This window comes from Tamandua tetradactyla, chromosome 5 (genome assembly GCF_023851605.1).
Source record: "Tamandua tetradactyla isolate mTamTet1 chromosome 5, mTamTet1.pri, whole genome shotgun sequence".
In the NCBI taxonomy this organism is placed as follows: domain Eukaryota; kingdom Metazoa; phylum Chordata; class Mammalia; order Pilosa; family Myrmecophagidae; genus Tamandua; species Tamandua tetradactyla.
Window position 1 is genome coordinate 42200875 of NC_135331.1, and position 27588 is coordinate 42228462.

A 27588-nucleotide genomic window follows, 5' to 3' on the forward strand; every position below is an offset into this window, starting at 1 on the left:
TACTACCCTTTCCTCTCTTCTCTCTTTTCAATGCAGATGATCTAGGACTTAAGCAGCCATTTCACTACCATGAGACAATAGCCACAAGAGCAGGGCCAAGGAAATTAGAGCCACTGGCTCTCATGGCATCAATTTGCTGAGCCAACCCTAGCAGCCACCTGCCTCCAAACTTTTTTGTTATATAAGACAAACAGCATTACTAATTATCTTTTAGCTGAATTTTCTGTCACTTATAGCAGAACACCTCCCAACTGTTAAAACTGCCAGGTAACAGGCCAGCTGACAGCTCTTTATTTTGGTTCTGGAAATCTACCTTCTGTAGCCAGTAGTCTTCCATGCCTAAGACACAGCATATAAATGAATTTGCATTTGAAAGACTGACTTAATTTAATTTTTAAATCTAAATGCTGCAGTTCAGGGTAAAGTCTTGGATTGTGGGGCTCTTTTTCTAATTGAACTAGATTTCAGCTTGCATTTGCTCTGTATCCCTGTTGCCTACTTCCACTGCCATTTGTTGAACGGTTTGTTATATCACTGCAGTGTCACAGTTTACACAGCTCACACACAAGATTTATGCAGAAAACTTTAATTTAAAACTAGTTTTTCTGCTACATTATCATGAAAATCTTTATTGAGCCCCTTCTTGGAGTTTTTCTTCTTTGTCGGCTTTAGCTCTGCTCATGGGCTTGTTAACATCATATCGGGGAGATAGTTCTGCTATATCAAAGAAAGTTTAAAAAAAAATAGCATTATTATATAATAACATGCAGTTCTAAACTAGAACATTAAATTTAAATGGTTACATACATTTAAAGATAAACGTGTAAACCTTAAGTCTTAAGAACATCCTTAAAATGACTACCATGCTTTTGTCACAAAAAGTTCACTTATTAAATTGATGGCAAGTTAATAAAATTGTTGTCACCGGTGATATAGGCCAAGATGGCGGCTTAGTAAGGTACGCACGTCTTAGTTCCTCTTCCAGAGAAACTACTAGGTGAACAGAAACAGTGCAGAACAGCTCCCGGGGCTACGGCAGGGAATGGACACACAGCATACCCCAGTCTGGACTGGCTAGTCTGACTGCGAGACTCGGCTGCGGTGAGATCCCCGAGCGGCACGCGATTTCCCAAGCAGCGGCAGCTGCGGCGGTCGGAGCTACACCTTCCCTCCTTCCCGGGCCGGCTGAGAGTCTCGGAGAGGCAAGTTTCCCAAGCCACAGTGGCTGGCGCCCCTCTTTTGCGGGCAGCTTCCTGGTCTGGCTACGAGTCTCGGATCAGAGGGCTACCCAAGCCGCGGTGGCCCCCCTCCGCGGGCGGCTTTCTGGTCCGGTGACGAATTCCCCGGGCCTGCTGCGGCCGGCACCAATAGGGAAATCAATAAAGGAGCCACAGGGTCCCCTCAAGCCACGGTGGCTGACGCCCCCACCACGCGCGGCCCCCTGAACCAACTGAGAGATTTGGATCAGAAATCCCCAGGCCGCGGAGAACAGTGAGTGGGGGGATCCCTTCCAAACACGTGAGACAAACGTGTGCCACGAGCGCCACCTACTGGGCAGGATAAGAAAAACAGAACCCAGAGATTTCACAGAAAAATCTTACAACCTTGTTGGGTCCGACACCCAGGGAAATCTAAATGCCCAGACGCCAGCAGCAGAAGACAACGGTCCACGCTCAGAAGATTGAGAACATGGCCCAGTCAAAGGAACAAATAGTTCAAATGAGATACAAGAGCTGAGACAACTAATGCTGAATATATGAACAGAAATGGAAAACCTCTTCAAAAATGAAATCGATAAATTGAGGGAGGACATGAAGAAGACATGAGCTGAACAAAAAGAAGAAATAGAAAAACTGAAAAAACAAATCACAGAACTTATGGAAGAGAAGGATAAAGTAGAAAAGATGGAAAAAACAATGGATACCTACAATGATAGATTTAAAGAGACAGAAGATAGAATTAGCAATTTGGAGGATGGAACATCTGAATTCCAAAAAGAAACAGAAACAGAAACTATCAGGAAAAGAATGGAAAAATTTGAACAGGGTATCAGGGAACTCAAGGACAACATGAACCGCACAAATATACGTGTTGTGGGTGTCCCAGAAGGAGAAGAGAAGGGAAAAGGAGGAGAAAAACTCATGGAAGAAATTATCACTGAAAATTTCCCAACTCTTATGAAAGACCTAAAATTACAAATCCAAGAAGTGCAGCACACCCCAAAGAGATTAGACCCAAATAGGCGTTCTCCAAGACACTTACTAGTTAGAATGTCAGAGGTCAAAGAGAAAGAGAGGATCTTGTAAGCAGCAAGAGAAAAACAATCCATCACATACAAGGGAAACCCAATAAGACTATGTGTAGATTTCTCAGCAGAAACCATGGAAGCTAGAAGACAGTGGGATGATATATTTAAATTACTAAAAGAGAAAAACTGCCAACCAAGACTCCTATATCCAGCAAAATTATCCTTCAAAAATGAGGGAGAAATTAAAACATTTATAGACAAAAAGTCACTGAGAGAATTTGTGACCAAGAGACCAGCTCTGCAAGAAATACTAAAGGGAGCACTAGAGTCAGATACAAAAAGACAGAAGAGAGAGGTATGGAGAAGAGTATAGAAAGAAGGAAAATCAGATATGATATATATAATACAAAAGGCAAAGTGTTAGAGGAAAATATTATCCAAACAGTAATAACACTAAATGTTAATGGACTGAATTCCCCAATCAAAAGACATAGATTGGCAGAATGGATTAAAAAACAGGATCCTTCTATATGCTGTCTACAGGAAACACATCTTAGACCCAAAGATAAACATAGGTTGAAAGTGAAAGGTTGAGAAAAGATATTTCATGCAAATAACAACCAGAGAAGAGCAGGAGTGGCTATACTAATATCCAACAAATTAGACTTCAAATGTAAAAGAGTTAAAAGAGACAAAGAAGGACATTATATACTAATAAAAGGAACAATTAAACAAGAAGACATAACAATCATAAATATTTACGCACCGAACCAGAATGCCCCAAAATACGTGAGGAATACACTGCAAACACTGAAAAGGGAAATAGACTCATATACCATAATAGTTGGGGACTTCAATTCACCACTCTCATCAATGGACAGAACATCTAGACAGAGGATCAATAAAGAAATAGAGAATCTGAATATTACTATAAATGAGCTAGACTTAACAGACATTTATAGGACATTACATCCCACAACAGCAGGATACACCTTTTTCTCAAGTGCTCATGGATCATTCTCAAAGATAGACCATATGCTGGGTCACAAAGCAAGTCTTAACAAATTTAAAAAGATTGAAATCATACACAACACTTTCTTGGATCATAAAGGAATGAAGTTGGAAATCAATAATAGGCAGAGTGCCAGAAAATTCACAAATATGTGGAGGCTCAACAACACACTCTTAAACAACAACTGGGTCAAAGAGGAAATTGCTAGAGAAATTAGCAAATACCTCGAGGCGAATGAAAATGAAAACACAACATTTCAAAACTTATGGGACGCAGCAAAGGCAGTGCTAAGAGGGAAATTTATTGCCCTAAATGCCTATATCAGAAAAGAAGAAAGGGCAAAAATTCAGGAATTAACTGTCCACTTGGAAGAACTGGGAAAGAACAGCAAACTAATCCCAAAGCAAACAAAAGGAAAGAAATAACAAAGATTAGAGCAGAAATAAATGAAATTGAGAACATGAAAACAATAGAGAAAATGAATAAGACCAGAAGTTGGTTCTATGAGAAAATCAATAAGACTGATGGGCCCTTAGCAAGATTGACAAAAAGAAGAAGAGAGAGGATGCAAATAAATAAGATCAGAAATGGAAGAGGAGACATAACTACTGACCTCACAGAAATCAAGGAGGTAATAACAGGATACTATGAACAACTTTATGCTAATAAATACAACAATTTAGATGAAATGGACGGCTTCCTGGAAAGATATGAACAACCAACTTTGACTCAAGAAGACATAGATGACCTCAACAAACCAATCACAAGTAAAGAAATTGAATTAGTCATTCAAAAGCTTCCTAAAAAGAAAAGTCCAGGACCAGACGGCTTCACATGTGAATTCTATCAAACATTCCAGAAAGAATTAGTACCAACTCTCCTCAAACTCTTCAAAAAAATCGAAGCGGAGGGAAAACTACCTAATTCATTCTATGAAGCCAACATCACCCTCATACCAAAACCAGGCAAAGATATTACAAAAAAAGAAAACTACAGGACAATCTCTCTAATGAATATAGATGCAAAAATCCTCAATAAAATTCTAGCAAATCGTATCCAACAACACATTAAAAGAATTATACATCATGACCAAGTAGGATTCATCCCAGGTATGCAAGGATGGTTCAACATAAGAAAATCAATTAATGTAATACACCATATCAACAAATCAAAGCAGAAAAATCACATGATCATCTCAATTGATGTAGAGAAGGCATTTGACAAGATTCAACATCCTTTCCTGTTGAAAACACTTCAAAGATAGGAATACAAGGGAACTTCCTTAAAATGATAGAGGGAATATATGAAAAACCCACAGCTAATATCATCCTCAATGGGGAAAAATTGAAAACTTTCCCCCTAAGATCAGGAACAAGACAAGGATGTCCACTATCACCACTATTTTTTTTTTTTTTTTTTAAAGAGAAAGGGAGGAAAGGAAGGAAAGACAGAGAAGGAAGGAAGGATGGAAGGAAGGAAGGGAGGAAGAAAGGGAAACATTTTTAAACATTTTCTTGTTTTATTATATTTTGTTTGTTTGTTTGTTTTTTACATGGGCTGGGGCCGGGAATCGAACCGGGGTCCTCCGGCACGGCAGGCAAGCACTCTTGCCCGCTGAGCCACCGCGGCCCGCCCCACTATCACCACTATTATTCAACATTGTGTTGGAGGTTCTAGCCAGAGCAATTAGACAAGAAAAAGAAATACAAGGCATCAAAATTGGAAAGGAAGAAGTAAAACTATCACTATTTGCAGACGATATGATACTATACGTCGAAAACCCGGAAAAATCCACAACAAAATTACTAGAGCTAATAAATGAGTACAGCAAAGTAGCAGGTTACAAGATCAACATTCAAAAATTTGTAGCATTTCTATACACTAGCAATGAACAAGCTGAGGGGGAAATCAAGAAACGAATCCCATTTACAATTGCAACTAAAAGAATAAAATACCTAGGAATAAATTTAACTAAAGAGACAAAAAACCTATATAAAGAAAACTACAAAAAACTGCTAAAAGAAACCACAGAAGACCTAAATAGATGGAAGGGCATACCATGTTCATGGATTGGAAGACTAAATATAGTTAAGATGTCAATCCTACCTAAATTGATTTACAGATTCAATGCAATACCAATAAAAATCCCAACAACTTATTTTTCAGAAATAGAAAGATCAATAAGCAAATTTATCTGGAAGGGCAGGGTGCCCCGAATTGCTAAAAACATCTTGAGGAAAAAAAACGAAGCTGGAGGTCTTGCACTGCCTGACTTTAAGGCATATTATGAAGCCACAGTGGTCAAAACAGCATGGTATTGGCATAAAGATAGATATATCGACCAATGGAATCGAATAGAGTGCTCAGATATAGACCCTCTCATCTATGGACATTTGGTCTTTGATAAGGCAGTCAAGCCAACTCACCTGGGACAGAACAGTCTCTTCAATAAATGGTGCCTAGAGAATTGGATATCCATATGCAAAAGAATGAAAGAAGACCCATATCTCACACCCTATACAAAAGTTAACTCAAAATGGATCAAAGATCTAAACATTAGGTCTAAGACCATAAAACAGTTAGAGGAAAATGTAGGGAGATATCTTATGAAACTTACAATTGGAGGCGGTTTTATGGACCTTAAACCTAAAGCAAGAGCACTGAAGAAGGAAATAAATAAATGGGAGCTCCTCAAAATTAAACACTTTTGTGCATCAAAGAACTTTATCAAGAAAGTAGAAAGACAGCCTACACAATGGGAGACAATATTTGGAAATGACATATCAGATAAAGGTCTAGTATCCAGAATTTATAAAGAGATTGTTCAACTCAACAACAAAAAGACAGCCAACCCAATTACAAAATGGGAAAAAGACTTGAACAGACACCTCTCAGAAGAGGAAATACAAATGGCCAAAGGCACATGAAGAGATGCTCAATGTCCCTGGCCATTAGAGAAATGCAAATCAAAACCACAATGAGATATCATCTCACACCCACCAGAATGGCCATTATCAACAAAACAGAAAATGACAAGTGCTGGAGAGGATGCGGTGAAAGAGGCACACTTATCCACTGTTGGTGGGAATGTCAAAGGGTGCAATCACTGTGGAAGGCAGTTTGGCGGTTCCTCAAAAAGCTGAATATAGAATTGCCATACGACCCAGCAATACCATTGCTGGGAATCTACTCAAAGGAATTAAGGGCAAAAACTCAAATGGACATTTGCACACCAATGTTTATAGCAGCATCATTTACAATTGCAAAGAGATGGAAACAGCCAAAATGTCCATCAACAGACGAGTGGCTAAACAAACTGTGGTATATACATACGATGGAATATTATGCAGCTTTAAGACAGGATAAACTTTTGAAGCATGTAATAACATGGATGGACCTAGAGAACATTATGCTGAGTGAGTCTAGCCAAAAACTAAAGGACAAATACTGTATGGTCCCAATGATGTGAATTGACATTCGAGAATAAACTTGGAATATGTCATTGGTAACAGAGTCCAGCAGGAGTTAGAAACAGGGTCAGATAATGGGTAATTGGAGCTGTTGGGATACAGACTGTGCAACAGGACTAGATACAAAAACTCAAAAATGGACAGCACAATAATACCTAATTGTAAAGTAATCATGTTAAAACACTGAATGAAGCTGCATCCGAGCTATAGGTTTTTTGTTTTGTTTTGTTTTGTTTTGTTTTGTTTTTACTATTATTACTTTTATTTTTTTCTCTATATTAACATTCTATATCTTTTTCGGTTGTGTTGCTAGTTCTTCTAAACCGATGGAAATGTACTAAGAAACGATGATCATGCATCTATGTGATGATGTTAAGAATTACTGATTGCATATGTAGAATGGTATGATTTCTAAATGTTGGGTCAATTTCTTTTTTTCCGTTAATTAATAAAAAAAAAAAAATTGTTGTCACCTTCCCATGTGATCAAATGACCTGTACGCCCAACCAAGTTTGAGCTTTATGTCATTTGAAATGCAAAATCTAGTTTCTCAAAGAAGCAATATAGTAAATGGTGGATTTTCTTCCTGGACAATCTCTTTTTGTAAGAATGTACATGAACGATTGTAGGAATAAGGGTTATATGTATAATAACTGTATTAGTAATGATATCACTATTTATAGTAACAGGATGTCATAGGTAAAAATCATATTCTGGGTTAATGAGTTTTGTTTAGTTTAGATTTTTTGGTGTGTTGTATAGCAGAGGTCACATTTCATTTTTTTTTTTTCCATGTGAGTATCCACTTATTGCAGCACCATTTTGCTGAATTTTTGTTTGTTTCGTTTTTCATTTGCTTGCTTGTTTGTTTGGGAAGTTTATGGGCTAGGAATTGAACTACGGTCTCCCACATGGCAGGCGAGAATTCTACTGCTGAACTACCCTTGCATCCCATGAGTTTTGTTTATATAAGTACAGACCTTATGTACAGACAGGATTCTGAGGAACCACCCATAATGCCCCTGCTTCCTCCTACTTCAGCTGCCCTGCTCCTGCAGTCCCACAAGCTGCCCCAGAGAAAGTCTCCATGCTACTTGTTAGCTGCACAACACATTTTAAAATAGTGTATGATGTACATATTTTTAACTATTTTTCTGATTTTAAAAGTAATTTAAACTTTACAGAAACCTTGGAAAAAGAGAAAAGCATAAGAAGAAAATAAAACTCATGATTTCATCACCCAGAGAGAATCACTCTTAACATTTTAGTACAATTATGTTCAGTCTTCAGATATCTGTGAATCTGGATGCTATTTCATATACTATTTTGCAGAACACTTATTTTTAATCACTCAGTATTGTATTATAAGCATTTTCCCATTAAAACACTTTTAAGACATGATTTTAAAGTTAGGGAATCCCATTATTATTGTAGCAAAACTTACAGTAGATCATTTAGCTTGTTTTTAGTTTTTCACCAGCATAAGATAATGTTGTGATAAATCTTTTTCTGCATTGTTGATAATTTTCTGAGATCAATGGTCAGGTATAACTACTGACTCAAAATTTTAGGCTTCTTATTTAGGTTCTTTCAAGAGCTGTGCAACTAGTTAAAATTTTTCCAAATTGCATCCACATACTCATCTCACCACAACTGTTATTGATCCTATCATCCAAAATAGGTATCTTTGCCAAATTTATAACTTCTTCCCCCCAAAAGTTATCTTATTCTTGAGGCTAGATATTTTTTATAGATTCTAAAGCCACCTACTTGTATTTCATGTTCTGTGAATTGTCTATTCAAATTCCTCAGACAGATACTAAATGAATCTGGAAAATTCATCTAACCCTAGACTGGCAAATTAATTTAACTACAGACTATGTTTTATCAGATAGGGAACAGTTACCTAAGTTTAATCAAGAAAATAAAGCCATAGTATCCTGTTCATATCTAAATAGTAATCTTTGAATGAATGCGTGGTGGGCCACATCATGTAACTGTTCAACGAACAAGACTGTCTTAAAAAACAATGTATTTGTTTAAATACTGTCGCTTCTAATTGATTCAGCTAAATGCTCTTACCTTTTCTTGGAAGGACTGTGTAAGTGCTTTCCATTCCAGCTGTGATGTGAACGCTAACGTGGCAATGAAATAACCAGATTCCAACATCTCTTGGGAACATTTTTACAGTTTGATAGACTCCAGGGGGGAGGGAGTAATCATCAGAGCGATATATTCCCGAATCCTCAACAAGGAGAGGAAATATCATTAGTGACTTAGAGAAGGTATAGCCGCGTAAACATAGTGCCATCTACAATAATTCCCCAATTCTAATATACTTGGTTAAATCACAACTACAAAGATTACAGCGGTAGCCAATCATTGCAGCTGTTCTTTAAAAATCTCCTTCGAGTACAATCGAAAGTTTGGAGAAGTAGTAAGTACCAGAACATTGCAGTGTTTTCGCCATAAACAGGCTGCAAGGAAGACATCTCATTCTAAAAAGGTCCCCGGGGGAGGTGTGAGAGACCTTTCCAGCATCTCATCCAGCCCAACCCTGAATTCAAGGGTGCTCTTGATTTCAGAGAACGTCTGGTTATAAAAATCTCAAAGGTTCTAACTGAAATATTTCTAATTGGGATGTCCGTGGTAGGAGGTTGCTCACTTCTCAAGATGCAGCTAAATCAGGAAATCCCCAGTTAAGGAAGAGGGAGGCAGAAAACCCACTATTTAGATGTGCAGGCACTTGCAGTCACATCTGCCTTCTGGGGCACAGTGATTAGGGCACCTCATGCCTAATCTCTCCCCTAAATTGAAAGCATGCTGTTTAGGAAAGAGCCCATATAGCCTACTTTGAGTTTGAAAGAAGAAGCCCCAGGGCCTGGCACAGATGTATTAACAGGAGAGTAGGAGGGCAATGAATTGCTCTGCATAATAAAATGAGAGGTGTTTGCACGAAGCAGGGTCTGGGGTTGCAGCTCAAGAAGGGGTTCAGATTAATTCGAGGGGACAAAAGATGTCAGGAAAGTCTCTAGAAGGACTCTGGAGAAACAAGTGAGGGTAAAGGGAGAGAGTCAGAAGTTCTCAGCGATGGGTGTAGTGGAAGGATAATTAAGAACATGGGGCATCTAATGTTAAATGCTATGTATCTGAACTGCACGGTGCTGCAGGAAAAGCTCTCATTTTATCTCAAGACTTTCGCTGAAATCCATGATTCACACTGGCCATTATGGTTGCATAGGTGAGTTGAAGGAAATGGGGTGAGTTCCATTTTTGGAACTGCATGGAGACCCTTCTAGCTTCAGGAGGTGAGAGGCAAGAGAGACGCGCAGAAGCAGGAAATTAGAGTTGTGGGTGACCAGAAGAAATTTAGGACCTTGAGACACCCTGGAAATACTGGAGAGTATAGAGGAGCATAGGTTGATGCCACATTTCCCTCTGGATCTAGAGTGGTGGCTTAAACCATTGTTATTTAGGAAGATTCATTTTTCCCCTGAGGGGAAAAAGATACATGTACATAGAACACACTTCTAAGATGTCAGAAAATATAGAGAACTCTACGAAAACATCTTTAATGCAGATCAATAGTGCCCAAAGCACAGGTAAATGCCCAATATGTCCCTGCAGCCTTGACTCCAAGGAAGACCATGGCCTCAGGGAACAGGCTGTGACTGGCTGGCTTGTCCCAGGACTAGGTTAGTAGGACCAGTGGGCCCACTCCAGTGTCCCTCAGAAGTTCCAAGGAATAAAGCCCAGTAGCTGCATTAATGCTGGAGTGATTATATTCTGCCTCTGGGGGTGGGGTGGGGGTGAGGGGACTAGATGAGATCACCTGCTAGCTGAGATTCGAACCAGATGAGATGGGTTTAGAGCACGTGGCTAGAGTTGGGAGTTGGTATTAGGCACCTCTGTGGAATAAGAGAGCTCATTCTTAAGGGAGACAGTTTTGTGAAGTGGTTAAGAGTTCAGGCTTTGGAGTGGGAGCTAGTATACAAGTCCTTGTTTTACAACTTCTTTATGGTGCAACTGTAGAGAAGTGCTTCGTTTTGCTAATTCTTCATTTCACTACCCTGCAAAATGGTGATAACATAGTGCCCATCTCATAGGGAAGTTGTGAGGAGTCCATGAGAAATTCAATGCAAAGTACTAAGCATAGGGTCTGGCACATAAGAAGTACTTAAGAGAGGTTAGCTATAGTCACCATTATAGAAATGTTACCATAAACTCCATATGATTTGGAACCTCGTAATATAATCCTTTATGTAACAGTATCTTCTGAAAGATAAATCTTGCATTTCCTTTTGGCTCTGCACAACATTTGGCATGGTTCTAGGCATATTACAGGTACTTGCCGTGCTGAAATGATCTATTATATTCAATAATGTTAACTACAATCTAGATCTCTATATCCAGATTTTAAGTCTCTCTTTTTGCTCCAATTTTTTAGTGATTTTAATACAGACAGTTATTAACTTAATAACAATCTTGTTTCTAGGCTTCTGCTTCAAAAATCCAGGGAGTGAGTAGACAAATGGAAGTGTAGAGAGGTTATGATTGCTGGCAGAGGTGCTCTTCTAGGAAACACCAATGGGAATTCATTATATTATTCTGTCCATTTTATGATATACCATTTTTAATAACAAAAATTCTTTTTAAAACAAAAGTAAAAGAGTTTGAGGGAAATGAATTTGTTCATTAAAGGCTGGGAAAGAAAGCAGAATACCAAAAAGGATTTGTGCAAATCAACTCATGCACACTCATTTATTTCTATAATACACCTCTGTGCATGAGAGAAGCTGTGAGCATTGTTCATCTAGAATATGGGAAAGCTTTATGTGAAATTTTTGACAATGTGGAAAAGATGGACTATACTAATGCCAAGTGATTGGATAAAATATCTGAAGTACCAAATGCATAGAATATAATTGGTTCTAAATCATGCATTTATATAAAGATTAAGATGAGGAAATAAAGAAAATACTGCTTAAGTAAATAAATGTTACCAACTTGGAGACTGAAAGAGGAAGTATACAATTTAACATACTCATTATACATTAGAGAAATGGCCAGTCAAAAGTGGTCAGTAAAAAAAAAAAATTGTGATGGAGTATGACCAGTGGGATGAGAAGAAACAATTCAGACAGAAGATGTGAAGAAACTAAAAATATGTAAAATAGAAAAAAAGATGAAAATAAAAACGATAAAGTTTCCATGAAGCCAGTTGACACCTAGTCCCAAATTTCTATTTTACAACGAATGTTGAAGAAATGACAGAATTGGGAAGTTAACACTTTGTAAACCTCATTGTGAAAACTGGTTCTGGCAAAAATCATCAATGGATGCTTTTTAAAAACTATTAGGTGAAAAATTGTTGTAGAACAAAATTTGTAAAAAAACAAAATCAGGAGACAGATCAATACAGAATATGAAATATTCTATAAAACAACGATTTGAACTCTTCAAAAATGTCATAAAAGACCAAGGGAGGAAAAAAGGCAGAGGTACTCTTCTGATTTTAGGAAAGAAATGACTGTGGCAACCAAATATTATAATGAATGAACATTGATTAGATCCTGAATTTAATGTGCCTATAATTTTATAACTACATATGTAAATTTTACAGAATAATTGGGGTCAATTGTGAACTATGTTATATTAATATTGTTTTTTGGGGGTGTGATAATGTTATTGTGTTTGGGGTGGAAACTGTTCTTAATTTTAGGATACACACGCTTTAGGGTTTAGGGGCAAGGAATTGTGACTTTGCAATTTATTTTCAATTGGGTCAGAAAAAATATTCAATTGCCACATTGCAGATGTGGCAATCTATATGAATGCTCAAGGTATTTTTCTTTTACATTATTGAGGGTTTTAAATTTTTTTAAAAAGCTTGGAAAGAGTGAATTTAAAGATGATTATAAAAGTCTTATTTACATATCAAACAACATCAGGTTAGATTGAAAAATGCACTTCATTCACAGTTATCCAATATCCATGGGGTATAAAGAGCTGAGTGTGTAATTATTTATTTGTGCATGTATCGAACCTCTCAGCTCTGGCTTGATCACTTCCTCTCCGGTCATGTGATCTGGCCATTTTACCCCAATAATTGGTTTACGAGACATCACAGTAATTAAACCGAGTTACCGAGGCTCTTACCTTGTATTGAAAGCTGTGGCCATGAAAATGAATCAAGTGCAGGTCAAGTTCACTTCCTATGCTAATCAGGTACCAATTCACTTCATCCCCAACGTGGACCGTCAGCCCTTGGTTCTCTCCAAACATTCTTCCGTTAATGGCTTCAAAAAACAGAGTTTATTGTTTGTTATATTTAATAAAGATTTGAAATACTGTAGGGTCATTTTGTTGTTGTGGTTGATCATCTTATAGAAAGTATCATGGATGTTTTTAGGACAATAAGGAAGGCTGAGGAAGTCGTTAAATAAGATGAAGCCATCCATTCATGGTTGTGCATAATTCTAGAGTTTTACTTGCCTGAGGAAATGAGGCATCAGCATTGCTTTAATATAGTCTGGTTGGACTTGAATGTTTCACAACTAAGGACACTTAATTTAGTGGTGTGACTATTAAAATGTGTCTCCATATATAAAATGTATATATAGTAAATTGCCACTAGAGATTCAGAATATTAGGAGAATATATTCCCATAAACCTGCTCTATGTTAGACTTTTATCTGTTACTTGTATGCCTGGAATAGTCATTTACCTGAGTTCCAGGCTTGTTATCTTGTCTCCCTCTTCCTCTCTAATCCTCTACACGTGTGGTCTCCAAAGGTGTACATACTCCCCAAAGGTAATAGGGAGAAAATATTAAAATTATATATATATATATGCCCATTTTCACTTTTGTATTTTTTGTGGATCTTTAAAAATGCATTAGTACAGTACTGCAAGTATATGATGTATAACTGTATATCTATGTATCCATGCAGGTATGTGCTCTTAACACTTTTAGCTGATGGAGGGGTGTAAAAGGAAAAGGTAGGAGACACTGCTGTAGCCCACTGCTTCTCAGACTTTACTGTGCATGACCTGGGAGCCTTCGGCAAATGCAGATTTTGATTTAGTAGGTATGCATTTCTAACAAGCTCCCAAGTGATACTGGTACTTCACTTCATGGACCATCCTTTGAGTACCAAGTGCCCAGAAGACTGCCGGGTTGTTCCTAAAATGCCCATCTGTTCCTGTCATCCCCTAGCTCAGTTCCCGTGATTCTTTTAGCACTGTGGTTCTCAACTGGGGTGATTTTGCGCACCTAGGGACATCCAGCAATGCCTGGAGACATTTTTGGTTGTCACAAATTGGGAAGATGGGGGAGGATGCTACCATCACTTAGTGGGTAGAGGCCAGAGATGCCCAACCCAGCCCAGCCCCGACAACAAGGTGTTATCAGATCCGAAGTGTCAATAGCATTAAGGCCATGAGACGCTGACTTCGATCAAGTCTAAAATCTTAACAGGATGTTAGAAGGTGGTCTACAGTTCTGTTGGTCTTTCCTTTCCAGGTGCTGTGTGACTTAGCTCATGTTCTTCCATTTTCCTGGAATGCCATTCCCCTCCTTTTCTACTAGGTAGATTCCTAGACTTCCTCAAATACTCATTAAAAGACTATCGATGCCAGAGAACCGGGTTCGATTCCTGGTGCCTGCCCATGCAAAAAAAAAAAAGACTATTGATAGAATCGATGCAGCCCTTGCATTAATATTAAATTTATCTCCATTACTTCAAGAAAAAAAAGTTGACAATTGCCATATATGGATTTGCCTTCATTAGAGATTCCTTCCCTAGTCATGTCTCTGAGCTACCTCTGTGGGAAAGGTTAGGGTCAGAAGTTTGATTGGGTGTGATCTGATGAAACGAGATTGCTTGTGTGTTTTTTTGTTTGTTTGTTCGTTTTTAGGTGCATGGTCAGGGACTCGGACCCGGGTCTCCCGCATGGCAGGCAAGCATTCTATCCCCGAACTACCCGTGTTTTTTTTTTTTTTTTTTTTTTTGAGTAATTGGGTTATTTATCACTGTGTTTCTAGATGGGGGGAGGTCCCGAACTAGATGGACCTAATCACAATGGACCTATGAAAGAACTTCATTTGACAAGCACAGGGCTTTAAAAATTCCACCCATGAGGGTCTTTGGTGAGAAGGGTAGGTGCGACCATGTACTCTCTGGTTTGCCTGGAGCTCCTCTCTTCCCCATGTTCATCCATGTAAAATATTAGACAAGTGTCTGGTAAGGCCTTCGGGAAATGACACTGAGATTGGTTTTACGATCCAGCAGGCTTCTAGAAGTCTTTGGAATTTCCCTTGCTGTTCTAAGCCAGTGGTCCACAGCCTGTGAAGGCAAAATCCAGCCCCAGGTCTGCTTTCTTATGGACCATGCACTGGGAATGGTGTTCACATAAAAAAAAAAAAAAAAAAAAAACACTGTTTCATGACACGTGAGAATTATAGGATATACAAATTTCAGGGTCCATAAATGCAGTATTCTGGCTCACAACTATGTTCATTTGTTTACATATTATCAATGGTGGCTTTTGTGCTAAATGACAAGGTGGAGCATGCTTCTCTCAGAGACGTGTGACCCACGTGCCCATAACCTTTAGCCTCCAGCCCCTTACAGAAAAACGTTTGCCAACCCCTGGTCTGGTGTTCTAGACCGCGGCTCTGTGAACATGTGGTCACTTTCTATGAGCTGTGACAAACCACTCAGATGTGAGCCTGCATCTGTTCCTTTTGGGTGGAGCAACCCCACCGGGCCTCCGTGGGGGACACAGCTGGTGGACGTGGGGGGACGCAGCTGGTGCACGTGGGGGGACGCAGCTGGTGGACGTGGGGGGACGCAGCTGGTGCACGTGGGGGGACGCAGCTGGTTCACGTGGGGGGACGCAGCTGGTGGACGTGGGGGGACGCAGCTGGTGCACGTGGGGGGACGCAGCTGGTGCACGTGGGGGGACGCAGCTGGTGCACGTGGGGGGACCCAGCTGGTGGACGTTACCGTGCATTTGGTTGCTGAGGTTAAACTCTGGGTCTTTCCTGTTAACGTTGTTTGGGTCACGAGAATAGGTTTTGATGTTTTCTTCAAAGTACCAGGATCTGTTCTCATCGAAAATCATGAAGAGGATGACGCGATGGACCAAGCTGGGCTTGGTGTGGTTGCGACACACCACCAGAGGCCCTATCAGCCCACTGTTGAGATCCTGAAGAGGCGAAATGAGAGGATCAGCTGCACCCGTCACCACCAGGTCTCCCAAACAATAAGAGGATTGTGAGCAAGTTTTCTTTTTCGATTTTTTAGTGTGTGCTGGTGGGGTGGGGTGGGGTGGGGATGCATGGTCCGGGAATGGAACCCGGGTCTCCCTCATGGAAGGCGGGCATTCTACCACTGAACCACCCGTGCACCCCAAGTTTTAATTTTAGTGAGGTCAGGGCCTCACGTTTCTGAGGGTGAAAGTAAGTAGCAAAGTGCATGTCAGGCTAAATCCTTGATTGAAGAAACACCACCATCTCTCGCGTTAGAATCAAAATCTAAAGAGTACAACAAACTCCTGAGACGGGTGTTAGGTCTCAGAAAAAGAATTTTAAGAGCAAAAGGAACTCTTGATTCAGGGACCCCTCAGGCGCCTGCTCCCCGCCGGGCTCAGCTTCCTTGACAGGTCCAGAGATACCGGCTGGTGCTGTATCCTCCAGATGGCAGATACCCAAATAACTAGAAATATGGTCATAATCCGTTTCTGCTGATATCACCCTCCCCTACCAGCACTCCAGCCTGCTGATCCATGCAGCTGGACGTCGAAGGAGAGCAGTGCACAAACACCTCAGCAATCGATCACACCCTCAGTTAACACGCTCCCATCCTATCAAGGGACAACACAACACCAGTCGGCACCCTCCCCTCCCGGCTTCACTTCCCCTTTCAGACACAGCTCCCAGAACAAAGAGGGAGAGCCATGTTTCTTTCCTTTCGCTGGCTCCCGCCTCCTGCTTTCTCTCTGCTTTTTCTGTCTTCGATCAATCTGTGAAGCTTTAACTCGCTGTCCTGTGTAGATTCCTTAATGACTCCGTGCCTAACAAGGGGACTTTAGACATTTTCTTCGTTGGATTTAGCTCTATGTTTGAAATTTTCATTTAACAGCAGAATTTCGATTTTAATTGGAATTCTCTGGCATTGGAGTTGGTTGGCAGAGAAGTCTAAAGGACTCAGTTCCCTTTGCCCCTCCTTACGCCTCTGCACCCCCACCCCAGCCATGCAGCTTTCAGTGGGAGCCTTTGTTTGTTTATACTCATTTTAAGTTGAATCTCTGTGTAGATTCTTATTCCAGGAAGAGAGTGGGCCAAGATAAGTAAGTTCAAAGAAGGGAACTCTTTTTTTTTTTGGAAAGCAAATAAATTTAGACTCCAGAGTCAAGAGTTTTAAAAATATATACAATATGATACATTTTCATTTCTCATAGAATTTTAAACCCCACAGTTTGTTTGCTGTAACCCAAATCCTATCAAATGGAACAAGGAATGAGATATTATTATATAGTTACATGTATTTTCTAATTTTTTGACATTGTAGATAATATTATAAATCTAAGCAATCATAACCTAATAATTTATTTTACTTTTGAAACAATGCAAACCGGTATAAGATTAGCAGCTGAGCTGAATTCAGGTTACTTAATAAAAAGTTTACATAGAAATAAGATTTTTTTTTTCTTAAAGCTAAGTCCCTTCTTCCCCTTCTTTCCTTATAAGATTGGGTTAAAACTATGATTTGAGGGCAGGTCACGGTGGCTCAGCAGGCAGAGTTCTTGCCTGCCATGCCGGAGATCCGGGTTCGATTCCCAGTGCCTGCCCATGCAAAAAAAAAAAAAAAAAAAGGTGATTTGATTTAAAGTTTACCTTAATCACATCCACAGTGGAGTAGTAAAACCAAGGAATGCACTCAAAGTCCTCTGAGGTAGGGCCAGTTCTTTCAGGGATCTGCCAGATATATGTTTGGATTTCTCCTAAAATATATAAATACAGTCTATTTAGAGTCTTTGAAATCATACATCTTTATGGAGAACCAGACAATGAGCAACCCCCAAGGCTGCAACTGTATTAGGCAGCACAGTCCTAGTTTTCACTTCTGCCTCTACTGCTCCTAGCTTTGTGATCTTTAGTCAATGTGTTTATATTCTGTGGTTCAGTTTCCTCAAATACATAACTTGGGGATTTAGGGGTGAGATGAAATAGTGCATCTGAAGTCCCTGGCGTTCCTTTGCCCTGGCCACAGGGGAGGTCAATGTCACGACCAGTAATGGGACAGACCTGTTTTGAATCCCAGCTCTATTCCTTCTAACCTATAGATCACATGCCACCCCATCCACCACCCCCAAAGCTGTTTGCACGAGCCCTAGAACCTGAATCCTGTAGTCTTGCAGGAAAGGTGTTTTATCTACCCCCCTCCCACCCCCCACACACCTTCCACTTCTAGAGATTTAGAATCATTTTCCCAAGCACTCCTGACATGGTCTTCTTCCTCCACAATCAACCCCATCTCCGGTCTTGCTAATCTTTAACCTTTAATTTAGGACTAGCCTTTTCCTTCTAAAACACTGAACAGTGCCTGGTACACAGTAGATACTCAGAAGGGACCGTAGAATGCACGTAATGTGATCCTTTCCTGACTCATCAGAATGCTACGTGACCTGCAGTCTTCATTGATAGGAGCTTCCTGTTGATACTGCCATAAGATCGTTTTGAAAAACAAAAGGGAATATTTCACCCACCACCAAAGTTTATTTTCAGTACTTCTGCCCCACAAATCTTCCCTTCCTGAATTTGGCTCTTGATGCTTTCCCAAAACTACTTGTTTTGGAGGGCAACTACAGTGGGTGTTCTGATGCCATGCCTGCATCCCCCTTTAAGAATGAAGGAATTGATGTTCCTCCAGGTGTCAACATCCCTTGGGACACTACCTTGCCTAAAGAAAGCCACCTTGTCCGAGCCCTTATCCATAACTGGTGCAGGGATATGAAGACTCAACTCTCTCTGCTCAGTTCAGGATGCTGAGGGTCACCCTATCTTCAGAACTTCTCCTAGGGTTAGCTGAGACTTCTATTGAGGCTGCATATTTGCTTGACTTCTCCCTCTGTCCAATCCTACATCTTTCTCTTCCTTACTTTAGTCATTGATCCCTAGAACATTACTATCCAAATCTGCATGTGAATCTTCTCAGAGTTTGCTTCCTGGGCAATTTTATTAAGACAATATTAATTTTCTTCTGAGCTATATCATGGTGATGCCAAAGAAGCGTTCATACATGAGGCTCATCAATTCCCCTCAGTGTCTCAACTCTTCCTTGCCCCCTTCCTCACATACCGCAACTTTTACTCAACTCCTATGTTAGCACCTAAGTTGGAGAGATTGAACATAGCCTAAGTATATCTGTCAGTTAGATGGGTGTAGAGAAAGGAGAGAGGGCAACCCTAGAGGAGAAATTGTACACAATGGGGAGGTGGGTCCTACAGACCAAATGCTCATTTCACAGTTTTGCCCATCGTGCCCCATTCTGGAAGCCAATTTAACTTCAAAAGGAACTCTCCTTCCAAACTCTCTTCTGGCTCTTCTTACTGGTCCACTGCTCTCTCTCTCATCTGGAATTGTACCCATGTTTAAGGAAGAAATATGGTCCTGTGGAAGAGCTGTGGGGCTTTTCTTTTTCTCAAAGCAGTTACCTGGCTGAGTTGGAAGAACAGTGGAAGAGTTTGTTTTCACTCCGTGAGCATGAATAGAATGTGGTCGTGTACCTTTGTTTTTAAAGACAATTCGGAGTACTTGACCAGGCTTAGCAAATATTAACGGACCTAGGGAACATAAAAATTATTATTTATTATAATTACAAGCGGAGTCATCTGTCTTCTCAAGTATTTACAGTGATTTATGTCTTCTCAAGGATTTATAGTGATCTATTCTTATCCTTTTACTTAACATGTAGCCAAGTGAAACACAAAGACATATAATAAGTGGGTCACTGTTGAATTATGAAACAATTTAAGCTGATTTTTATCTGGAAAAATATAAATAATCTAGAGTTTTTATAAGCTCCACCTGATGGGCATCAGCTAAGGCCCAGGAAAATACAACCCTGCAAATTTAGAAATGAAATCACTTATTTTCCCTCCTGACTCTCATCAAAGTGTTTTATTCTCTGGCTCCTTAATGCTAAGTAAGGATTGCGAGAAGCTGCAAGGCCTGTTTGTTGACCAATGGTGATTTTCTCCCCCACAGACTGAAAACTTTCTTTTAACTCTCTGTCTCGTCCATCCCAAGCCAAGAACTACAGATATAAAATTTGTCTTAAATGCTGTATTTGCAAGCAGATTGAATTGGTGGCTCTAAAAATTCTGAAACCAAGATGGCTTTAAGATGATTTAAGCAGTAAGAACCCTTCTCAAACTTGTGCTATAATGACTAAAATCAGAATCTTGAAGATGCCTGGCAGATGTTAGATGCTAGCTAGAGACAGGGCCCCTCTCTTCCTCACGGCAAGCCCACCTTCCCAAACCCTATGCTTATTTTTCCTTTTCCATAAAGAATTTTCCTTTTTGCATAAATGCTATTAGAATCACAAGGGTCACATTTTGTTATTTATGTTGGTGCAATCAGCCAGAATCCTAGAGAAAACCAGCCAGTTAGAGCCCACAAGAAGGCAGCAGTAACTGGGTAGCATGGATCTCCTTCCAGAGGTCACAAAGGGACCAGACCAGGGGACCAATGATAGCCAAGAAGAGTAAAAATTCCTCCATCAGCACATTGGTCCATCAGTGAGGGTCTCAGACCAGAAAATAGCCTCTGATATGCGAACATATGTCAGGGTTCAAACAAGATTTGGGCATACATAAATGCTGTGTGATTTCTGGAAATGTCACCTGTGGAGGACTTGTGGTTGACCAGTCAAAGGGGGAAGAAAGGGTTGTAATTCTTCTCACTCTTGGATGGAAAAAGAGAGACGATACTTAATTTAAACAAAGAGACTCCCCCCTCCCCACCAAACTAGAGTTCCTGGGGCTTTGTTTTAGCTGCATTGAAATGATCCCTAGATGCATTTCTAAGGTCCATTCCAAATCTAGAATTCTTGATTCTGAGGGCAAGAAGTCAGGTAATATTTCCTTTTTTTTTTTCTTTTCCATGAAATAATATTTGAATTATGGCTCTTTTCCCAGTAAAAACACCTCTCAACAAACAAATTAGAGTTAGAATTCCATGCACTGCCCCCTGTCACAGTGGCTATCTATCCTCAATCTGTACAACAGTCTCTAGTGGCTGCGGACGAGAAGAAAATCCCTAAATTCCACCCTATAATCCAGCCGATCGGAGAAACCGATTCAATACCTAGTATGTCCAGATGTTTTTCCTCCTCATTTCTTTCTGTTTGATTTGTGAATGTGACATCATCATACTGACGATATACAATTTTCTTATATTCGGACCCAAGAAATGTCCCAGTTCTTTCCAAATATATGCTTGATATGCTTTAAGAGAATGAAAACAGAAATAAAATGCACAAAATTAATTTGACCAATAGACAATGCACTCTTACAGAAGAAATTCTTATTGCAATAATGCAACTTATTAATACCTAGAGGTTATTTTACCTCGTAAAGTAGTATTTTTCTCTCTCTTTTTTTTTTAAAAAAATCAAATGCATATAGATCTGAGGGTTTGTTTTTGAACCCAATTTGATTCTATTGACCTGCTCATCTCTCCATATGTCATTGGCTAGTTTTGATTACTGTTTTGATTACTGTAGCACTAAGTTTTAAAATTGGGAAGTATGAATCCTCCAACTTTGTTCCTCTTTTTCAAAATGACTTTGGTTATTTAGGGCTCTTACCCTTCCATATAAATTTAATGATTAGCGTCTCCATTTCTGCAAAGAAGAGTGTCGGAATTTTGGTTGGATTATGTTGAGTCTGTAAATTGCTTTGGGTAAAATTGGCATCTTAACAATAGTTAGTGTCAGCTCCACACTGTACCAGGATGGGGTGGGAGAGGAGTCAGCAAGGGAGCGCAGCACTTCTCTTACCACTTTTGTGTTTTCTTGATTTGGCAGTCATCCAGTTACTGCAACCTTTTCACTTTTCCAGAGGTCTCAGGAAATGGCTTTGCCTGTTTTTGCTAGTCTTTCAAAAATTCTGGGGGGTGGGGGCAGAATGCTTGTCTTCCATGCGGGAGACCCGGGTTTGTTTCCTGGACTATGCTCCCCCCACCCCCCGCCGCCCCGAAAAAAAATTCTGTGGGAGAACAGAACTTTGGAGCATTTTACACCACCTTCTTGGCTTCCTGGAAGTCTGTAATTCTTTTTTAACGTATTAATCTTGTTAAGATTCCTGGATAACCACTCTGTATTTTGAAACATTCTCTCAGGATGAAATTCTGGTTTTTATAAATGAATTTGTAGTAAAAGTGAAAAGCAGAGAAAGAAATAAAATTCTGCCAAAAAAAAAAAATCCGTGTCTGAGATTTGAGGTTCCCAGAAGAGTATAGATAGAAACAAATGAAGACAAATGAAAAATCTGACTGATTCCAAATGCTAAATGTGGGTGTAGTTCCATTTTTTATTCCTCAAAGTGAGAGACGGGTGGTGGGAACGGGCGGTAACACACAGCAGGAAGGAAGGAAGCAAGAAGTAGAAAGACAAGCTGGAAGAAGTAAATTATGTAGACATTTAAAAAGTTATGAAGTCATTTATATTTGAATATATCTCACACACAGATTTCCAGTTATGTATAATTGAATGTATCCTTAACACACACACAAACACACCTGATGCCACACACGTATTATACACACATCTTTGGCACACGCATGCACATTTTTAGTTTCCTAGGCTGCTGAATGCAGAGATCATGAAATGGGTTAGCGACACAATGGGGATTTATTAGCTTACAGTTTTGAGGCTGAGAAAAATGTCCAAATCAAGGCATCCTCAAGGAGATGCTTTCTTCCCAGAAACCAGCTTTTGGTGCTACATGGAAGGTACATGGCAGCTGGTTTCTCTCTTCTCTTCCAGATTTTGTTGCTTTCAGGTTCTTGCTGTCATGGCTTTCTCTCTCTTTGTCTGAACTTCATTCTCTTTTCAAGGACTCTAATGAGGACTACTACCCATCCCGGGGAACTCCTTAATTGAAGGAGCCTCATCAAAAGGTTCTACTTGCAATCAGTTCACAGCCACAGGAATAGATTACCTTTAAAAACAAGATTTTCTGGGGTACATACAATTTCAAGTCGCCATGCACACATGCCTTACCAAGCACACATAGAGAAATACCATGCACACACAAACCAAGCATTCGAGTGTTGAGGTAATTTATAATCGGAGGAGTTCTAAACATACACACCACACACACACACACACACACTCGTGACTGAGAGGCAAGAGTAGAAGATGACAGAAGTGGTCACTTCCAATCAGAGACTAGAGTTATCACCATACTTTCTGCCTTGTAAACGGTGTAGTTCTCTCTCCCACTTCTTGCTAGGAGTATAGTCCCATATGATTTCCTCAGCTGCAATGTAGATCGTTTTCTCCTCGTTGTAGGACATTTGATCAAGGGTTGAGTTGGGGCACTGTCTCACTTGGTATTTATGTTTCATGCCTCCTAGGTAGTGTTCTGTTGTCATGCAAACCACATTAAATGTTCCTAGAGGTGAATAAGGAAGGAATACTGAAAGCTTTGCATTCAGATTTCTTTCTTCTGTGAAATCATCCATCAGATAGAAACACCAGAGAGAAATAGAGCAAGACCATTCATTCATTTGTTCATTAATTCAACAGATATTTACTGGGCATCTTCTATATGCCAAGCATATTTTTAGACACTTGGGAAACATCAATGAATAAAATTGTCAAAAATTCTTGCTCTCACAGCTTACTTGGGGGACGGTATAAAGACAGGCATTTTACATATTAAGAAACTTTTATAGTATGTTGGAAGGGGATAAGTACTGTGAATAAAAGAACAGTGTAAGGGGGATTAGCATTCTGAGTGGGGAGGGGGCCTTGAGAGAGAAATGACCAATGTGTTGTTGTTTTTTTTTTGCCTGGGCAGGCACCAGGAAGTGAACCCGGTTTTCCAGCATGGCAGGGAAGAACTCCCCACTGCATCACCATCGCCCACATGACCAACGTGGTTATAGCATGAGCAGGGCAAGCCTTGTTGGGAGAGGGACATTTGGTCAAAGACTCGAGAGAGGTGAGTTGTGGCCATGTGAGGGCAAAGCAATTGGGCAGAAGAAGCAGATGGAGCAAAGGCCCCACCTAGGGGCCTCCTGGGTGTGTCTGAGGAACATCTAAGAAGGTCTGTGTGTCTGAAGTGGAGGGAGCAAGGTCAAGGGTAGTAGGCGAGAGGATGGTGGGGAGTGGAGGGCCAGGTCTCAGGGGCCCTCGTGGATCACGGGAAGGAATGAGCAGCTTGCGAAATGGGAGCGCTGTGGGTTCCCAGTAGACGCATGACATAAGGGCACTCTGGCAGCTGTGTGAAGGATAGATCAGAGTGGGTAACGGTGGAAGGAAGGAGGCCTGCTAGGAAGCTATAAGAAGAACTGACGAGAGCTGATGGTGGCTTGGGTTAGGGTGGTGGCAGTGGAGGCAATAGAGAGACGTTGAAGGGAATTGGATTTATAAGTTAAGAATGCAAACCGGTGACAATAAGAAAAACTCTAGCTTGGTTCAGGCCAGTCAACTCCATCCAAATCCCAGTTTTCTTTCTTTTACTTTGGCAATTTTCTGTTTCCTTTTTTTAGCACTAATCATCTCTTTCAACTCTGTGCATTTTTCTGTGGTTGCTGTTACTTTTAATGGGAGCTAAAATTTGAGAAGACTGATGAGGAAGCAAAATATTCAGACCCAGAGGGTTTAGGAAAGAGAATTTGTTTGGAAGGAAATGATCCCTGTCTGGGCACTAGCCCCGGGTTTGACACGTCGTAAGCATCATGACATGTCTGTTGTGACCAAGAGCACTGAGGAAAGGGAATGACAGGAAGGCAAAGGCTAAGTCTAGGAAAACATCTGCACAGGAAAGGAGAGGAAGAAGCGGGCAGAGATTCCCCTCCCCTGGGTGCGTGTGTGAGTGCCGTGGAGATGAAGAGATTTGGAGAAAAGTTTTTCTTTATCACCCTCCGATTGCTCTTAATCACCGGTTTCCTCTGTTCGAAAAGTAGAATGGAAATTTTGTAATGTGGGAAATTCAGTCAAATGAATATTTGGTACCACAAATGATAATAATAATAATGATTATCCATGGTCTTTAGAGTGGCTAGTCTATTGTGTAGCCAGTATATGGTTTGTGCCAGTGGTTTTTAGCCAGGATGGATGGATTTGTGTGTGTATGTGTGTGTTTGGGTGGGGGTAGATCAGCAGCATAAAAGGAGGAACTCAAGTTTTATTGAAAGGCAATCAAATACCGGACACTTTACTACACTCTATCTCATCTGATCTTGGTCTATTCCATTATGTGGATTATAAATTATTATAATCCTTATTTTACAAATAAGTGACTTAGGTTCAGGGGGGTACTAGTTCCCCTTTTTTAATTTTAATTTCGTTTTTGTTATTTGACTAGCTCCCCTTTGATCCACACAGTTCTCTGATTGAGGTGCCCCCCCCACCGCCCCCCATTTATCAGGCAAGGATAAACCTCACTGAGGTTAAAACAACAATTATGCAGAGAGCAAAGCTAGTAAGGAAGCCGGTGGAGAGAGGAAGGCAGAAGCAGGATGAATACATAAGTGTGTGCTGATATTGCGAGTCATTGATTGGAAACAAACAAACAAACAGAAGCAGGAGGGAGGCCAGGGAAATAAATGGAAAACGACAACATGAAATGCAGAACATATTAGAACAAAAACAAGTGAAAATACTTCAAAACTTTTAAATGTTTTCAACACTTTCGATGCGTTTAAAAAGTGTAGGTTGGGTTAAAGCCTGGAGGCTGTGAAAGACAGAGAATGGGATAAGGCCGAGGGGATTATGTCTACAGGAAAATGATATGCTAATGTGTACATAAATTAAATGGAACAGGCCAATGGGAAGCTTTCTAAGCATTGCTGTATCATTTCTGTTTTCTTTTCTATACCAACAGAGTATCTAGTGCATGCTTGGATGTGCTTCTGGCTGAAAGAGCAGATGCCCTACTTACCTGTGGAATCAGGTTTCATAAAAAGTGTCTCAGAGATATGTGGAAACAGACTTATAGTGTCCATCCTTGCCCCTAAAGCAGTGAAGGTATTTCCTGAAAAATATATCCCATGTAAATCTTTCTCTGATCCCACACTCAGAACGTGCCAGGAAACGTTGTCTCCTAAGCACAGATCCAGTCCAGGCAGGTTCCCGTACATGTATCCATTCAAAGCTGCAAGACATTCGTGACAAAAAACGAGTATTTAAATGACCAGTTCTTGACATCTTTTGAAATGCAGAACAAAGCACTAATCATGAAACAGTTCACTCCTGCAGGAAAGCACTGATTTACATACAACGTTCTTCATTCCTGTTGTTGTTTAATCACTCCATTGGGGGCTGCAAGCACATTAAGGAATTAGCGAATGACAGAGCTAGATGGCCTTTTCTTAGATCAGCCTTGAACCCCCTTTTTATTTTAGAATTGAAGAACCAGGGCCAGGGAGACAGTTGCATGCCTATGTCATCAGTCACCACACCACACCTTCTTCAAAAAGCAACCAACAAGGTGGGTGCAAAGGTAGCTCACAGGTAGAATTCTCGCCTGGCGTGTGGGAGACCCATGCACTTCCCAAACAAACAAATGAGAAAAAAAAAAACAAAAATTCACCAAATAGTGCTGCAATAAGGGGATACTCTCATGGAAAAATAATGAAATGTGACCCCCGCCATACAGCATGCACAGAAAAAAAGCAGCCATCCAGCCATCAGCAAACACCCCATTCTACCCACTCCATCAAATTTAGCCGTAGAGAACTATGTCATCTTTCTGTCTTACATTTAACAATCACTAAAATAAAGTATTGCACCAAGAAGACATTGAGAAATATTTAGTAAATTGAATTCAAAATAATCACCCTGGTAGTCGATATTTTTATCAGAAAAGTATATTTTAAGGAAACATGAAAAATATTAGCAAGTCTCTGGGGAAAATATGTGAATCTCTCTTAAGCAATCTGTGATTCTTTAAGTAGAATGAAATGAAATAACCCTTTAATACATTCATTTTGTAAATTATAATCTCTCTTACAGTACATCCTGTTAGAGTTCTGGAACTCGGTATCCTCTTTATTCACGTTTTCAGGCTCTGTGGTAAATGTTCTGATATTTTCATCCAAGAGATGACTTTTGTTTTCATCAAATATTGTGGCAAGCAGGTAAAACTCTTTGTCTATTCCTTTCTGTGGATGAGAATAGACACAAGAACAGACCCAAAGGGTAGAAGATTCACACTCAAAATCTAGTGAAATGGTTGATCTGTATCTGCATACAGGATTTCCATAAAGGTTTTTTTTTTTATACTTGTGAAAAATCTGGCCAATTAATATCTTGGTTTGTGGGCACTTTATATAAAGGCATCTGTGAGGCCATAAACTGGAGGAGCCGTTTACTCCTAGATAAAGCGACCCGTTCCCCATTTCCCTGTAGGCAGGTCTGAAAGTGCCCATGTGTATTCCTAAGCACAGTAGCTACCTGTACTAGAACCACTCCTGCCACATGTCAGCAACTTCTACAAAACGTGTTTATGATCTTGCAAAGCTCATCTTGGTTCTGTGCCTTCCTTGCTCTTACCTGATGGAACCCCCTGTGACCTGCTGGGTGCTGACTGCTGCTCTGAACCTCCTGTGG

General features: G+C 40.1%; 1 protein-coding gene across 1 annotated transcript in view; it reads right to left on the minus strand.

The window, feature by feature from the left end:
- Nucleotides 1-607: 607 nt before the first annotated feature.
- The window catches only part of LOC143683074 (ceruloplasmin-like), a 61290-nt gene continuing 34309 nt past the window's right edge, over nt 608-27588 (minus strand). The window contains exons 10-19 of the mRNA XM_077159369.1: nt 26990-27140; nt 25919-26131; nt 23215-23422; nt 21111-21250; nt 19454-19582; nt 17634-17740; nt 15742-15943; nt 12890-13029; nt 8813-8975; nt 608-717 (exon numbers count right to left, since the gene is read on the minus strand). Of these exons, the coding sequence (XP_077015484.1) occupies nt 629-717; nt 8813-8975; nt 12890-13029; nt 15742-15943; nt 17634-17740; nt 19454-19582; nt 21111-21250; nt 23215-23422; nt 25919-26131; nt 26990-27140 (1542 nt within the window). The 3' untranslated portion in view covers nt 608-628. The remainder of the gene's footprint in view (nt 718-8812; nt 8976-12889; nt 13030-15741; nt 15944-17633; nt 17741-19453; nt 19583-21110; nt 21251-23214; nt 23423-25918; nt 26132-26989; nt 27141-27588) is intronic.